The 17414-nt window shown below is 42.4% G+C and overlaps 1 protein-coding gene across 1 annotated transcript; it reads left to right on the top strand.

Annotated features, from left to right (window-relative positions):
* The first annotated feature begins 978 nt into the window (after positions 1-978).
* On the top strand, positions 979-15110 carry LOC127159943 (Fc receptor-like protein 2). Its single transcript, XM_051102632.1, has 8 exons — positions 979-1080; positions 2788-3013; positions 3163-3435; positions 3510-3641; positions 4455-4625; positions 4722-5003; positions 5899-6012; positions 14580-15110. Exons 1-8 carry the CDS (start codon positions 979-981, stop codon positions 14612-14614), a joined length of 1335 nt encoding a protein of 444 aa, XP_050958589.1. The 3' UTR covers positions 14615-15110.
* The last annotated feature ends 2304 nt before the right edge of the window (positions 15111-17414 follow it).

Raw genomic sequence — 17414 nt, 5'->3', positions numbered from 1 at the left:
TTTTATTTCTTGCATTGTCTGTGAAATTAACATACTGTATCAAGTCTGAAGAGTGTTCTGTTGTTCTGAATGTTCTGTTCAGGTGTGATCTAAGTGCATGTATGTTCAACCCAATCTCACGGGAATTTGTACATATTTTACGAGGTCGCTAATTTATACGAATTAGTACGACCTCACTCGTACAAATTCATATGCTTTTAGCTAAAATGTATGTATTTTACGAGTTGCACAATACGTATGAATTTGTATGAATGCCCTACACCTAACCCCACCCCTAAACCTACCCATCACTGAAAACGTACACATTTTTGGGTGTTCTTCTGCCGAGGGAGTCTGTGCATTTATGTGTAACAGGACTCCAGGGAAGCGTGTAAGATCCAGATGCGAGCTTTATTAACCACAGCGTAGTCAAGACAGGCAGGGTCGATCCCAAACAAACAGTAATACGAAGGCAAGACAAAAGACTAGTCCAAATAAACAGGCAGAAGGTCAAAGTCCAAGTGAGCAGTCCAAAAGTAACAAATAAACAAGGCTATGAAACTAGGCAAAAACTATTGCAAAAACAAGGCAAAATAATGACTAAGAAACTAAACCATGGGAAATAACAAAACAAGGCAATGAAAACAGAGAAAACGCTTGGTAGAGTCCGCACAGGCAAGCAGAGGGAGCAGCAACAGTCAGTCCATGGGTGAGGGCTCCCTCTGCTGGCGTGGCATTACAGAATCCCCCCCTAGGAGCGACTCCTGGCGCTCAAGCAACAACAGTCCAGGAGGGTGGGGGAACAGAGGCAAAACAGGGGGTGGGACGGGGAGCCAGGTCCGTGCAGAGGAGGTGGGCCTGGATCGTGGAGCAGGGACAGACAGTGAAGCACTAGAGGACCTGGGCCGTGGAGCAATGGCAGACAGTGGAACACTGGAGGGCCTGGGCCGTGGAGCAGTAGCAGACAGTGGAACACTAGAGGACCTGGGCCGTAAAGCAATGGCAGACAGTGTACCACTGGAGCAGAAGTCCACCATGTTTGATTCGGAGGAGCCGGGAGCCATGGTGGAGCAGGGAGAGCCGGCAGCCATGGCGGGGCAGGTAGAGCAGGCAGAGCAGGAAGCCATTGTGGGACAGGCAGAGCAGGCAGAACAGGGAGCCATGGCGAGGCAGGCAGAGCAGACAGGAGCACAGATATCCACAGTAGAACAAATGACATCTATAGCAGAGCAGTGAGTTCATGATTAGCCTTCTTGGGCGTGACATGGCAGGCAGAGGGTTCGTGATAGGCCTCCTTGGCCGTGACATGACAGGCAGAGAGTTCATGAAAGGCCTCCTTGGCCGTGACATGATGGGCCGAGAGTTCATGATAGGACGCCGCCTCCTTTGAAGGATCTACAGCATAAGCTGACACCTCTGGAGGCATAGGCGTGAATTCATGGTCAGACGTGGCAGTGAGTTCATGGGTGGACGCCACCTCCTTAGGAGGTTCTACAGAGCATGCTGACACCTCAGGAGGTATTGGCGCAAACTCTTGGACTAGAGAGGCCTCTGGCGCAGACTCATGGACAGACGAGGCCTCTGGCGCAGACTCGTGAACAGACGAGGCCTCTGGTGCAGACTCGTGGACAGACAAGGGCTCTGGAGCGCAGTGTGAGCCCACATGCTCAAAATGGCGATCGCCATGACAGGCAGCAAAGTAGATAGTGGGATGCCTGCCGGTTTCAAGGGTGTGGAGGTTGTGGGCATGTGGCTTGGGAGCGTGGGCTCTGCTGTAACTTGGCTTGGCTCATGAAGATCAACTGTGGCTTGACTTGGCTCGGGGAACACAGCAGCAACTTGACTTGGCTCATGAAGATCTGCTGTAACTTGGCTTGGCTCATGAAGATCAACTGTGGCTTGGCTTGGCTCGGGGACAACAGCAGCAACTTGGCTTGAAAACAGGAAGTAACCCATGAAGCAGCAGAGGGAGCAGCAACAGTCAGTCCATGGGTGAGGGCTCCCTCTGCTGGCGTGGCATTACATTATGTTAGGGGTGGTCTGAGGAGAAAGTGGCAGAAGTTTTTTTCAGATTTGAATAAAAAACCTGGAGCATCAGCTATGTGGGTTCTTACATTAATAAAGTCTCAAAACTGCCATGTGAGATTTAACATTCTTCTGATCTTTATATTAATAATTGTAAGAAATTATAGTCTGCCTCGACCAAACTTCTACTCCAAGTTAGACTATTCTCCTTGTGCTACAAAGAGCTTAATTATCATAGAGTTAATTCTTTCCAATCTCAGTAATATGTAAATACAATCTCCGAAGTGTTACTTCATACCTAGAGCGGGGGAGCGGCAGTAGGCTATTAAGAACCATCTGCAGGCCAATAGGGTACATCAATAGAATTGCTAGGGACTCTAGATAATCTTATCACTGTAACGTTTGGTTGTTCACACCTAAACATACTACCAAATAGGTGTGAACAGAAGGCTATCACTTTCTTTGTTATCCACAATTTACATTCAAGATGAAACTTCATTTACATGTCTAGCAAGGAGATGAACGTAATACAGTATAAAATGTTCAAGTTTAGGATGCTCGGGATTCATTCTGACTCCGCTGAATCCGAAGTGCTGCTCTTTACTTTGTCACTGCTACGTTGTAATAAAAAGTTATTCTTCATCAAGATCTCCGACGTCCTCTTCACTTTTTCTTACATAATTTACCAGAAGACAAGATCTTCTGCTGGAAAACTTTTATAACTTATGATCCATCTTTATACTGACAGATTTTCCTACACCAACTCTGACTGTTGAGCCACAGAGTTCAGTGTTCACTGGAGACTCAGTTACTCTGAGATGTGAGATGATTCAGTCACAGAATGGATGGGAGTTTCTCTGGACAAAAGACTCAAACCGTGAATCTACTGAAGCTGCAACTACAATAATCAAACATGTGAAAGTCTCTGATGGAGGAGAATACAAGTGCAGAGCACGAAGAGGAAAATATTACACAGATTACAGTAAACCAGTAATAGTGGCAATATATGGCAAGTATTTTTTTAGTTACATAATGCACATGTAATTTAATAAAACACTGAGTAAGTACTATAGGTAACAACATTTCAGTCTAAAAGTAACTGTGTTAATACAATAAAACAGCACATTATTTTCACTGTGAATTTTTGTCACTGTGCAGAAAGACCAAAAGCCAAAGTGACCATTAAACCTGATCAGCATGTATTCAGAGGAGAAACAGTCACTCTGAGATGTGACATATATGGTGAAGGAGTCACTAGCAGGAGCTACAGCTGGTATAAAGAAGGTTTAACCAGTGTTTTCAGTTATCGACAGGAACACACATTCAGTTCTGTTACTGAGTCTGACGCAGGTAAATACTCCTGTAAAGGATCAGAGACAGAAGGATCACGCTGGTCACAAATGAGTGATGCAGTTACACTGACAGTATCAGGTGAGTTTGATCATCACTTCACACACACAAACACATGTTTAACATGTTATTAATGAGTGACTTCTCTATTTCAGATCCCAGAGCAGTTTTAAGTGTTTCTCCACAGAAGTGGTTGACTGAAGGAGATCCAGTGACTCTAATCTGTGAGGTTTATAGTTTCTCTACAGGCTGGACATTCAGCTGGTTCACTTTAACTGTCTCAGCAGGTAAGTTATAATGTGCTTAAAGGAGAAGTTCACTTCCAGAACAAAAATTTACAGATAATGTACTCAACTCCTTGTCATCCAAGATGTACTTTTTTCAGTCGTAAAGAATTATATTTTTTTGTATTTTGTATTTTTTTTTTTTTGAGGAAAACATTTCAGGATTCTCTCCATATAATGAACTTCTACAGTGCCCGTGAGTTTAAAATTCCAAAATGCAATTTCAATGCAGCTTCAAAGGGCTTTAAACGATCCCAGCTGAGGGATAAGGGTCTTATCTTGCAAAACAATTGGTCATTTTCTAAAAAAAATCTTTTTTAACCTTATGTTGAAAAACTCCTATCTCATTTTCTCCTCCAACTTCAAAATCATCCAACATCACTGCAGAAGTACCAACCCAGTGTTTACATGCAAAAAAGGTATACTTTGAGGTTTAAAAGTATATTAATTATTTTTTAATAAAATGACCGATCATTCACTAGATAAGACCCTTTTCTTTATTATTCCTTGGCTGGAATCATTTAGAGCCCTTTGAAACTGCAATAAAACTGCATTTTGGAAGTTCAAACTTACAGCCACCATTGAAGTCCACTATACAGAAAACATTCCTGAAATATTTTCTTCAAAAAACATAATTTCTTTACGCCTGAAGAAAGAAACACAGGAATTTCTTTGATGACAAGGGGCTGAGTACATTATCTGTAAATTTTTGTTTTGAAAGTGAACTTCTCCTTTAATGTGGTAACATCTGAATTAACTGATTTTATTTAAGTCCAAAATACCATTTAATATTGAATACATTCTCTGGTTTTACAGAGAACAGCCATCATTATAATCTGCTCTCAGACAGCAGCAGAGGAGCAGGAGGAAACTACACTGTCAGTTCTGCTGCTCTAAATCACACAGGAGTTTATTCGTGCAGAGCAGAGAGAGAGAAATCAGTCTATAAAACACAGTACAGCAACACACAGCCATTATGGGTCACTGGTGAGTTCAAACAGAACTTAAACTATTGGTTCATATTTAATAAAGAGAGTTTCGGTGCTCAAATCTGAGACTCTGAAGCTGTAATTGTCATCTCAGGTGTTTCTCCTCCAGTCTCTCTGATCGTCAGTCCCAGCAGAACTCAACACTTCACATCTGTCTCTCTCTCTCTGAGCTGTGAGGACCAGAGTAACTCTACTGGATGGAGAGTGAGAAGATACACAGACGGTGGACGGCTGGAAGATTGTTCATCATTACATCAAGGATCACAAACAGGATCTACATGTACAATCAACTCCACCAACACATCAGACACTGGAGTGTACTGGTGTGAGTCTGAATCTGGAGAGAAACATCATCCTGTTAATATCACTGTACACTGTGAGTCCGTGATTCTTTATTTATTCATTTCACCAGCAGTTTATAATCAATGCATGAAGCAGATTGATTAAACAAGTGCATTAAGCATCAGTGGACAAAAAAACAAACAAACACTTGACAAGCAAGCAGCAGTAAAAAAAAAAAAAAATATTATAAATTCTCAAACTACAGAGATGAGCATCATTACTGTTTCAAAGTCACATGAATGTTTCTACTATTGCAAACACCCAGAGAGAGGAGAGTCACCCATGAGCTGGATCTCAGTCAGACGAGTCTCAAATGATCATTGCTGTATGTGTGAGCCAGAGGTTGCGTTAATCGAAAATTGTCCATCATTGGTTTAATTTTTTTATCAGTGATGGAAAAATCTGAAGTCCGTCCGTCACTTTGACAGATTACACTGAGAGTGATCTATTGTAAATTGTAGCTGTAATTCCCATCCCTGCCCAGTTGGTGGCGAGTGCGCTCCAGTCTGGCAGCAGAGCACAGGATCCAGAACAAAAATGAAACTGTCACAAATGTTTTCCTATGTGTTTGATTACGCACAGACAAGTATGCAGAAGCTACAATGATCTATCACGCCACATTAAAGAGTGCCAAAATGGTATTTATTGCTTGAATTTTTTATTGACATGAACAGAATTTGAAATCTGAGACTTTGTTTCATATCAAAAGTAGCACAAATCCTAGCCTTTTGTTATTGGAAGGAAGGCGCACTCATAAGCTGAAAACAGCATAGGCCAAAAGATCGATTGGGATTTAAGAATTTTTATGACCCTGTCAAAACGGACAATGTTAAATTCTAGTGCAACCTCTGGTGTGAGCTGATTTATTTATTCATATTCCCTCATTCAGATACAGTGCATAATAAAGTGCTTATGTGTCTCTTTTTCAGTGTTTCATTCAGAATCTCAGATCTGTTTTCTCAACATACTCAGTTCTGTACTGACAGTTTGTCCATATCTGCTAGTGACAGTCGTGCTGATTTTCAAATGCTGCACAATGAGAGGTAAAACATTACTTTTTTAATTATATTTATTATAAGTTATTATAAGTGCATATATTGTGAAAATCACTACACAAATCATGCATTGAATTGAATCTGTCTCACTACTTCAGCACATCTTTGTCTGTACAAATATATATATTCATATTCCCTCATGTATGACACAGGCGTGCAGCCTTTTTCTAGTTAAATTATTATCTAGTTAAGAATGATGGCTGTTCAGAAAAGCAAGAAAAACTGAAATGTATTAAACATATACTAATATATACCAATATATTTTTTTTAATTTTAAATTTTGTTTAAATTAAGGATTGCAGAAATTAGTGCATCCTACATTTAATTCATCAGATGTATAATATTCTAGTACTTAGTATGTCCTCCAGAACTTTAAAGGGGTCATCAGATGCGCATTTTCCACAAGTTAATATGATTCTTTAGGGTCTTAATGAAAAGTCTATAATATTGTGACAGTCAATGTTTTTGTTTATTTTTTTCCTGTTTAGTTTTTGGGGGGCGCTGTTGTGTGTATTTGCGGGATAACAGGAAGTTATTTAAGGAAGTTTGGTGAGGATGCTCTCTCTCTCTCTCTCTCGCTTTCTCTCCCCATTGTTGGAGTGCGCGGTGCGTTGCGTTGCGCTGCCGTGAGTATGTTGGAAGCATGATTCACTTGTTTGGTTGCTGAAACCCGCTTAAGTATTAAACTTTGTCACCGTGCACACGTTGGTGGTGTTTAATGCAGGGAGTTGTGGAATCGAGGATGCCGATTCTTAGTTCGGGGAGAACTAGTTTTGTCTTTATGCGGGTCATGTAAAGTGTGTTTGGAGAGAGGATTGTTCTATAGAGAGCAGCATGTGAGCAATCTTTTCGCTGAACTTGAGAAAGTGCGCGGTTAATACGCCAATGTAGTGTGTTCAATCGTTTATTTTTTTCGGAGCGCTCCGGTTAAAGATTTCGTTTTTTGTTGCATTGTAAATATTGGGATTTCACTATTGTGTGTTTATTCTTCCGGGCCCAGTAGTCCAATGGGTAAAATGTGCATATGTTGAAGTCTACTATAAAGTGCATATGTTGAAGTCTACTATAACGTGCATATGTTGAAGCCTACTGTAATGTGCATATGTTGAAGTCTACTATAATGTGCATATGTTGAAGTCTACTATAATCAGAAAGAGCTTTATTGCCAAGTGTGCTTACACACACAAGGAATTTGTCTTGGTGACAGAAGCTTCCAGTGCACAGACAGGATTACAAGTGACAAGACACAGATAACAAATAAACAAGTGATTAGAATAAATATATGAAAAGACAAACAATAGACAAATAAACGAGTGATTAGAATAAATATGTGAAAGACAATACACAATAGACAATATAATGTAAGTACAGATGTTCTATATACAAATTATACAAAGGAATTGAATGTATGGAAGATATGTTAAAGCGATAATGTATCTGTAACAAATATAGGTATGGACAGCAGTATTGTACATTTTATTGCACAGTGGGGGGAAGATTTAACTGTTCATGAGGTAGATGGCCTGAGGGAAGAAGCTTTTCCTATGTCTGGCTGTTTTGGTAGTCCGTGCTCTGTAGCGCCGACCAGATAGCAACAGTTCGAAAAGAAAGTGGGCTGGGTGTGAGGGGTCCAGAATGATTTTGCTAGCCCTTTTAATCACTCTGGATGAGTATAGATCTTGGAGGGTCGGGAGGGTTGTACCAATGATTCGCTCAGCAGACCGGACTATCCTCTGTAGTCTTCTAAAGTCAGTTTTGGTAGCAGAGCTGAACCAGACAGTTGGGGTGCAGAGGATGGATTCAATGATGGCCGAGTAGAACTGTTTCAGCAGCTCCTTCGGCAGATTGAACTTCCTCAGCTGGCGAAGGAAGTACAACCTCTGCTGGGCCTTTTTGACAATCAGGTCAATGTGATTGTCCCACTTCACGTTCTAAGAGATTGTAGTGCCCAGGAACCTGAATGTTTCCACTGACGTTACAGTGCTGTCCATGACAGTAAGTGGGGGGAGTGCAGGGGGGTTCCTCCTGAAGTCCACTGTCATCTCTACTATTTTGAGCGTGTTGAGCTCCAGGTTGTTATGACTGCACCAGTCAGCTAGCTCTTTAACACCCTGTCTGTAAGCAGACTCATCTCCGTCATTGATGTGGCCGATGAGTGTGGTGTCATCCGCAAACTTCAGGAGCTTGACAGAGGGGTCTTTAGATGTGCAGTCATTGGTGTACAGGGAGAAGAGCAGTGGAGAGTGGACGCAACCCTGAGGAGCACCTGTGCTGGTGATGCGGCTGTGGGATGTGAATTTATCCAGTCTCACCCACTGTTGCCTATCAGAAAGCTGGTGATCCATTGACAGATAGAGCTAGGAACAGAGAGCTGGGCTAGTTTGGACTGGAGAAGTGTTGGAATGATGGTGTTGAAGGCCGAACTGAAGTCCACAAACAAGATCCTCACATAATTCCCTGGTTTGTCTAGATGTTGCAGGATGAAGTGCAGTCCCATGTTTACCGCATCATCCACAGACCTGTTTGCTCAGTAAGCAAACTGCAGGGGGTCCAGTAAGGGTCCGGTGATGTTCTTCAGATAGGCCAAAACCAGTTTTTCAAACGACTTCATGACCACAGACGTTAAAGCAACAGGTCTGTAGTCGTTAAGTCCAGTAATTTTGGGTTTCTTTGGGAAGGGGATGATGGTGGAGCATTTGAAGCAGGATGGGATGTCACACAGCTCCAGGGATCTGTTAAATATCTGTGAAAAGATGGGGGCCAGCTTATTACCACAGGTTTTCAGACAGGCTGGTGTGACACCGTCTGGGCCTGGTGTCTTTCTTCTTTTATTTTTCTGAAGACCTGGCGCACCTCATCTTCACTGATCTGAAGAGTAGAAGTGGGGGAGAGGGGGGTTGCTAGAGGTGTTAAAGGTTGTGAAAATAGATGGTCAGAACGGGTGTGGGGGGTTTCAAATCTACAATAAATCTTCTTCTACTATAAAACAGGTCTTTCTGCTGTAAGTGAAGCTGGATCATGAATGATTTGCGCGAACATAGATGGATATATGTAGATCTGGAGGTGCATTCCCTTCACAAACAAATGTAATCTACTGCATCTTCAGCAGCTCAGATGTGAGGAGTAAATGTTCATTATAACAACCACTATGTTCATTATTACATCCAGCAACACAACACCTCAATTGCTCAATCGGAGATACTTGTCTAACTTACATCCCTGCTCTGGCATCTAAACAAAGAGGGTGGACGTTTCAGCTGATCTGAGGTAGGACGCTTGTGTCAATCAACTATCAAGGGAGCGGCCTCTGTTGGTGTGACACCACACCGACAGGCATCCGAGAATGGCTCGATTTGAAAAAGGGAATATTATTTTTACAGATTAATTAAAAACCACTGCATGGATTTTTATCATTATAGGATAGATGTGTACATACACTACCAACACGCATTAATGTTCAAACAACATGTAAAAGTGAACTTAGCATCCGATGACCCCTTTAAGTATACTGCTTTGACCCTTCTTGGCACTGAGTGTATAAGTTCATGAAAAAATGCCACATCTGTCCTGTTTAACTCCTGGAGGACGACTTCCTTAAATTCCCTTAATGGTCCTTAATGGTGTTGCTTAGCTCATCTCTACAGAATCCCCCACAGCTGCTCAAGAGTGTTAAGATTGAGTGAAATACACGTTCATGGCTGCATCTTACTCTGTGAGATAAAGTGTCGCTGTTTTCATATTTTTTGCAGACTCTGAGACACTTGCATGTTTGTTTGTTTTTTTCTGCTCTTTTTCTAGCAAAAACTCGCTGATTACTAACTGAAGACTTAAAGTGAAGACCTGATTATTTCAGGAGTCATAAGTCCATTGTTTTTGAATGTCGGTGTTACTTCTGCTATATTTTCACACTTAAAACAATAATTTGGTATTCCTGTTGTACCATTGTCCTCTTTTATGCTAAGAAATAAATCCCCTGGCAGTTTTCTCTCAAGTGGTTCCATTGCATTCAGTTCAGGATTGTGGCAGGAGGACGTAACGTCTCCGTTCCCGCCTTCAGGGATCGAGGGTTACAGACGTAACCTAGACATTCCCCTTCAATTGTACACTACAACGTTACGTCAATACTGGCGTATTTGGGGTCTCCTCTGGAAAATGCCACAATCCTGAACCGCATTACGTAGTGACGAATGATGAATTTGAGCCATGTGGGAACTGGGTAAAATAAAATATCTGTTAAGATACAAGGGGAAACACGGTGGGATAAACCATAGAGAAAAAATACGAATAGATTATGCCACAACCTCCAGGGGGCGAAGGAGACCCCTTGTCGGTGCACAATCACAATCTAACTACTCCATCCTAATCCGGACTGTGGGGCAATGGAGGACCCAGAGTTTCCTGAAGCGCACGGATCCGTAAGGAATGGTGCAGCAAGCCGACACCAAGCTGTCCTCCCGCAAATTACCTTTTTTTTATTTTTTTATTTTTGAAGTTGCACAACACACAGGAGGAATGGCTCAGCACTTCAAAAAGAATCTTGCACAGGTGATGGGTGTCGTCTGGCCCTCAGCTTCTGATATGTCTGCTAGAGAGGCGCTGTGCACCACATCTAGGAGGAATAAATCTTTGTAGAGTGGACCTGAATCCTAGGGGACACAGCTCACCTTGGCACTAAGAAGCCCTAGGTGCCCTACAACCCAAGAGGCCAGCCTCTGCTCGAGGGCAGCATTCCCCATCTGCTGACCCATAGGCAAACAAGAGCTGCTCGGAGCGTCTAAGTTCCGGGTGCGGTCCACGTAAATGTGCATGGCACGAACGGGACACAGCAACGTTAAGGCCAGGTCTGCCTCCTCCAAGGGCAGTGCTTGCAGGTTCCTCACCAGAACTCGGTGGTGAGAGGTGGGAACCTTGGACACATAACCAGGCCGGGATCTCAAGGTCACGTGAGAATAGCCGGCACAAAATTCAAGGCACGATCCATTGGTTGAGAATGCGTGCAGGTCCCTACCATCTTGATAGAAGCGAGCGTGATCAGGAGCAAGGTCAGAATGACCGGAATTTCTCCTGCAGGAAGGAAAGCACAACTCTGACCAAGCACCTCAGGGGGTCCTCTCGGTGAGAGGAACACCATACAACGGAAAGACCTCACCACAGAGTGTAGTCCAGCCTCATAGAGGGGAGCTCTAGCCTGAGTGATAATGTTTATCACAGCCATTGAAAAGGCCAGTGAGGTCTACCGCATCCTATCCAGAGGCCAGACGTGCAGGTTCCATAGACTGGGATGCGGGTGCCAGACTGCATCAAACTAGGGAGGATTGTCACGAGGAGCATAAGTGTCAGCATACCAGGTTCGGGGTGGGTCAGTAAGACGCACCTGCTCCTCATCCTCCCCTATCTCTCACAGGTTTGTGCAAGAAGACTCACTGGGGAAAGCGTACTTGAGGAGGCCCCAGGTCCAGCTGTGTGCCAGCTCGTCCCTGCCATTTCCACTCAGACAGGAAGAAGCTGCCAGAGGGAGGACTCGAAGGAAGCAAAACAGGTTTACCTGAGCTTCACCGAGTTGACTCCAGATGAGCTGGATCACTTGGGGTTGGAGTCACCATTCTCAGGGAGCGCAACTTAACTCTCTTAACAAGGTAAATGGCGCACAGCTATTTGAGCTGAGTGGCCAAACTTCGGCTATGGCTGCCATATGCGCCAGGAGCCTCAGAAAGTTTAAATGGACCGCAGCAAGAGCCGCGTCCAACGCTGGAAACTAGTGATGGGAAGTTCGGCTCTTTTCAAAGATTCGGCTCTTTTGGCTCGGCTCCCTTAAAAGAGCCGGCTCTTACGGCTCCCAAATGGCTCTTTATTTAGTATCACTCAGAGCCTTCTATTTTAGTCCAATTTATCAATTGTAAATGTTTTGTGTATTGGTAAGCAACTTTTTAATTCCTTATTTTTCATTAAAAAAAAACACAGTTACTATTATTTAACATTTTAATAAAACTTTAATTGAACAATTGAACACAACCACAGCAAACAAATCAAATAACCTAAATAAAGGGAAAAGTCTTAACATATAATAAACATACACTACCGTTCAACAGCACAACTGTTGATATTATCCAACATTGATCATTCTAATAATAAATCAGCATATTAGAATGATTCCTGAAGGATCATGTGACACTTAAGACTGGAGTAGCAGCTGATAAAAATTCAGCTTTTCATCACAGGAATAAATTTTATATTACTGTTTTTTTTTCTATATTTTTAATCAAATAAATGCAGCCTTGATGAGCATAAGAGACTTCTTTAAAGACTATTACAAGTCTTACTGACCCCAAACTTTTGAACGGTAGTGTATATAACAAAACACTTTTGTCTTTAGTGCAGGTTGGCATTGAGAAATATGAGATGCCTCAGCTTGGATGGGCTGATGCGATTTCTCCTATCTGTAATTATTTATCCTGTTTTTGAGAAGACTCTCTGGCACCGATGTTGCAACAATGCAGAGTCTTCCTACCATTACCTTAACCAGGCGCATTTGGACTCGCATTTAATGCCGTCTCCCCTGCCTCTCTCTGTTGCTCTGTGTACCTCGCCTGGCATGCGCCCCCTTTCCTACTTTCACATAATGGTACGACTGATCCTAGTGGGTCCTCCCATGTGATTAGCTGCATGGTGTTCCCAAATGAAGCCCCGCCCCTACTTACGGCAGAAGATTCGGCTCTCGCCGACGGGAGTCGGCTCTTCTCGTTCGCTTCAAAGAATCGGCTCTTAGAGCCGGCTCGTTCGCGAACGACACATCACTACTGGAAACCAATTGTAAGACCATGAACGCCAAGGGGAAGGTGGGGAACCCAACCTCCAGCCTGGCGGTCGAGGCTGCCCGGGGGAACATGGCCATCAACTTAGCCTCAGACTTCAGCTGTGCAGCCACCACAACGGGAGGCTGCTCAGCAGAATCTTCAGCGTCAGAAGACGATAGCCCCTCCACTGATGCGGCGATAGACATCTTAACTTCCTCATGAGCACTAAATGAGACGTAAGGCTCATACTAGGACAAGCCGTACATCAACATTCAGAAACTCTGCGGTAATATGCTGAGAGGAGCTGGATCTCCGTGGGGACTGACCCGGCAGAGCAATCCAGACTATAATCCTCAGGTCTCCCATACTTCCAACCTATGCAGCCTCGGGAGTCCGGCGACCCTTGAAACTGGAAAGGGTAGAACACAAAGGCGGCTTACATATTAAATGTAAGCTGTGACCAAGCATAATAATGGGAATGCCGATGCAGCGTGGGCATCCATCCACAAACGTCATCTCAACATGCAGTTGTTTACATCCCAGATCTGTGAGATAGCGATTGTGACCGTCATGAGGAAATAAGGAAACTTTGCTCCCTATAAGCAAACGATCGGAGATGCGTCTTGAAAAAGACACTCTCAACAATTGTGTATGCTGTAGGGAATTGCTCTTTTAGGCTGGATTGCCCAGGGGAGGGCCACAGCAGTCATCTGAGCACAGCAGGGCGATCTCTCCGCTGAATGCAAAGAAAGGATGTTCCACACAGCCAAGAAACTCCTGCATCGATGAAAGTTTTCTTTCTTCTTTGTAGAAGCAGCTCATGAAGCAATCGGCTCCGAAGCAAAAATCTAAATGAGTGGATGCATGCCACCATCTTATACACCCGTGTGTACGGGGGAGTGGCTTGGCATGCAAATTCCACTCGCCAGTGTTCATTGGCCTGTTTTCTTAAGCTCAGAGGCTCCCAAGTGAGACCCCAAATATGTCAGTATTGATGTAACGTCGTAGTGTACGACTGAAGGGGAATCATGGATAAACAACAATGAACAAATGTAAACAAAAGCCTGCCTGATCAACACCTAGCAATTCAAGATCAAACTGTTATTTGTCTAGTATGCCAATCACCCACCAAATCTTCATGCCTTCTGCAAAATATGTTTTATGTAGCTAAAATTGAATGTGGTCGCATTTGCGTGAGTGCATTTCTGCGCTGTTCAAAAAGCGTCTACTCTATAAAGCGCGTGTTGCAGCAGGAGTCAGAATTCACTGATCACGTAAATGGAGGCGCATTCAGTGCGATCACTTCGGAAGTAGAGCCTGGTTTATAAACTAGCCGCGTCAGCATGAGCGTGCAGCTCGTGGCAAAAATGACACATTTTTTTAGGAAATGATGGTGGACAGAGAGATTTGGTTTTCAAGCTAAAGTAAAGTTAAAAAAAAAAAAAAAACGCTTCTTAAACAGAGAAGGTGAAAATGTTGGTATTCTTGTGGGAAAATAAACATGCAAACCATATTAGTTTCACTTTTCTTTTTGTTTTAAATTAGAAAAGCTGTCATTTACCTCACGTTACGTTATGGAGGCCTTATTTTTTTTCATTACTTTTTTTTTAGTCATGTCCCCCGTCCCTTGTGCTATCTGCGCGCCTGGTAAAGAGTAATTGGTGAATTTGTTACGTTTTAGAGGGGGTGTACTCATTTATGCTGTGCACTGTATACTCATGAGTAAATGCTGAGGAGATTGTTTATGTGTGTATTTAACAGTTACATCTGTTGAAGAAGAAGAAACTTCAGTCTGATAATGATTGATCTGTAGCGACGGTGAGAAAACTTAAGCTTCATCCTGAAATCTCTCAATATCTCATTTACAAGCTCAGAGTAAACATGGTTATTGTAAAAGTCATGTTTTTGGAATTACTATATGTAAATGCAGGAATAAATCACTTTACTGTGTGTGTGTAATACAGGATTCACTCCTGATTCATGACGACTAAACTTTTGTATGTACCAGTTAATATCAACCAGCTTTCCCAACACACTTGACTTCAACTGATTCCCTTCTCATTTGATTTTATCCATCAGGAATTGATTGTAAAATGTAAGTTAACTTTGATTTCATATGACTTTTTACAAGCAACACGAATGTTAACTTGTTTAATCAGTTTGGTCTTTGCTATTTTTGATTTTATTGGTAATAAGAACCGACCTCCTCTCCACTTAGTGTCATTTATAGCATGTATATTATTTATTTTAGTGTGAGTCTCCTGCTGTAATATTTCATGCTTTTATATGTGTGTATTTCTTATTTAAATAAAGAAATTATTTCTTCAGCTGCTTTGTTAAAAAAAAAAAAAAGTGTCAATAAAAGCAGAAGAACCAGGACCAATTACCATTTGCTTTAATGAATAATATTTAATCTTTAATTGTGTATTTTGGTATTATTTGCAGCATAATACTACTGCAATTTACAGACATGATTACAGTTAGTATCCAGATGAAAAGAATACTATCAAGTTTTAAACAATCACTGAACATGCAGGTTTTTTTTTTTTTTAACCCACAGCACTTAAATTACACATATTGTGGTTCTCACTGTCATGTTCAGATGTTGCACACTAGTGTTTGCGTGGGTGAGAACTTCCGGTTGTGGTGACATTGTGATGGTGTTAAGAGCTGAATATGTGTTTAGAGTAAACACAAGTCAAACAGTGAACAGTAAAACACAAGAATATTGTTAATAGTTTTAAGAAATCTTTAAGACAATGGTCTGAGGTTGATGATATGTGGCTAACATAATGCTTCTTAATGTCTACGCAATTAAGAAAAACTGTAAGGTTAGAGATTTATGAAAACCCTTTGACCTCAAGTGTAGGCAAAAGTGATGCTTAGTGATTCTTATGTGTTGAGTGTCATTCTGCATTAAACAAGAATAAAACAAGATCTGAAAACCACTTATGTGAGCTTATTTTTACACTGTTTTATCTTTATGATGTTTTATTAACAAATTTCGGGAGGAGCGCATCAGGTACTTAGCCTAATTAACACACGAGGAGCACAATCAAGTTAACCAGTGCCAGCAGGACTTACCTCTACCCATGCAATGGTTTATCAGCATCCCTCCACCGCTCCATCTCCTCACTCCTATCAATTTTCTTCACAAAAAGGGATATTATAATCTCAGATAAATACTTTGCTTTTTTTTATCTTAAACAAATAAGTGAATGAGCCTGTCAAGGGTGCAGTTCAGACACTTCTTATACCCTAGACAAGATCAGACAAGGAAAGTGACAATTTCCTGCTTCATGATCAATGACTCAGCTTCATGTCTAGGTGTCACTTATGACCTGGAGGTGAAGAAAGTAGATGAGTAAAGAAGTGAAGTGTTGAGTTGCTGCATGCTTGTTTCTGCTGCGTTTTCTTTATTAATACTAATGCAAAATACAACATTTTGGCGACGAGGATGGCAGCACTCAGTTTACCTACACCTCCTATGTTCTTTCCATGCCCGGGTCAGCCCTCGGTACCGATTCACACCTGGAAGATGATGTTTGAAAACTATCTTGTTGCCATCGATGCTACGGGAGATCGGTGGCCAGAGGAGAGGAAGTGTGCTGTTCTACTACAGTGCTTGGGAGCCGAGGGGTTGAAAGTTTTCTACACGCTGCCTAATACAGGTCAGACTATTACCGATGCCTTTAAAACTTTAGGAGAACATTTCCAGCCGGCTACGAATGTCGTCGTCAAACGACACAAATTCAGACAACGCGCTCAACGGCCAGATGAATCGGTAAAGGATTATGTTGTTGCTTTACGTGAGCTCAGTATACACTGTAACTTTGGCGATCACACGGACGAGATGATCCGGGATCAATTAGTAGAGAAACGTATTCGGGAGCATGTCTTGCTGCAGCCGCAGTTAACACTGACGGACGCGATGCTGTTGGCTGGCCGAACAGAGACTGCGGTGGAGCACGCACAAACACTTGATGCGGTCTCCGTGCATGAGATTAAACCTGCTCAGCGTGGCATGCCACAGCGTCGTCGGAAATTCCATGAAAAATCTGTGAGTAAAACACGATTACAGTCTACTGCACAGTTCAGTTGACTTGCTTTCGTTGTGGGTCTAACTCTCACTTGGCTAATGCCCCACACTATGAAGGTAAAACAGTAGCAAAACTCGAGAGCTTGCTAATTTGAATGTGAGAACTTGTAAAATTAATATTTGTATTTGTAAGTTGAAATTTATACTCACAGCTCTGATGTGAAAAGCTGCATCTGTCGATTTGCACACACAGACAATACTCAGAACACCTGTGTTTTGAATTCGAAGTTGCAGATTAATAGTTACAAATGTGTAAAGTGTCATTCACATAAACAAAATGACAGGCACAATTGTGTACTACACATTTATCTTTGCGCTTTACTTCAGTTTCGCTGTACAACCACAAGTCGGCACTCACAACCTCTCAGATCTGGCAGTACAACCTCAAATCCTAGCGCTTTGACTTTTGCTACTCCTTTTGCGATATTCCTGTAGCAAAACTCACTCGTGCACTTGTAAATGCAAACTTGAGAGCGCAGAGTCGGGGGCGGGGCTGG

The sequence above is a fragment of the Labeo rohita genome, unplaced genomic scaffold (genome assembly GCF_022985175.1).
Source record: "Labeo rohita strain BAU-BD-2019 unplaced genomic scaffold, IGBB_LRoh.1.0 scaffold_267, whole genome shotgun sequence".
Taxonomy (NCBI): domain Eukaryota; kingdom Metazoa; phylum Chordata; class Actinopteri; order Cypriniformes; family Cyprinidae; genus Labeo; species Labeo rohita.
This window is presented reverse-complemented; position numbering and strand designations above follow the sequence as displayed.

Bases quoted from the DNA above. Each gene is read 5' to 3' on its own strand.
- LOC127159943 (XM_051102632.1), top strand. From the start codon at position 979: ATGGCAGACAGTGTACCACTGGAGCAGAAGTCCACCATGTTTGATTCG. The intron at 3,642-4,454 runs GTAAGTTATAAT...CTGGTTTTACAG, and splicing joins CACTTTAACTGTCTCAGCAG to AGAACAGCCATCATTATAAT. The intron at 5,004-5,898 runs GTGAGTCCGTGA...TCTCTTTTTCAG, and splicing joins TGTTAATATCACTGTACACT to TGTTTCATTCAGAATCTCAG.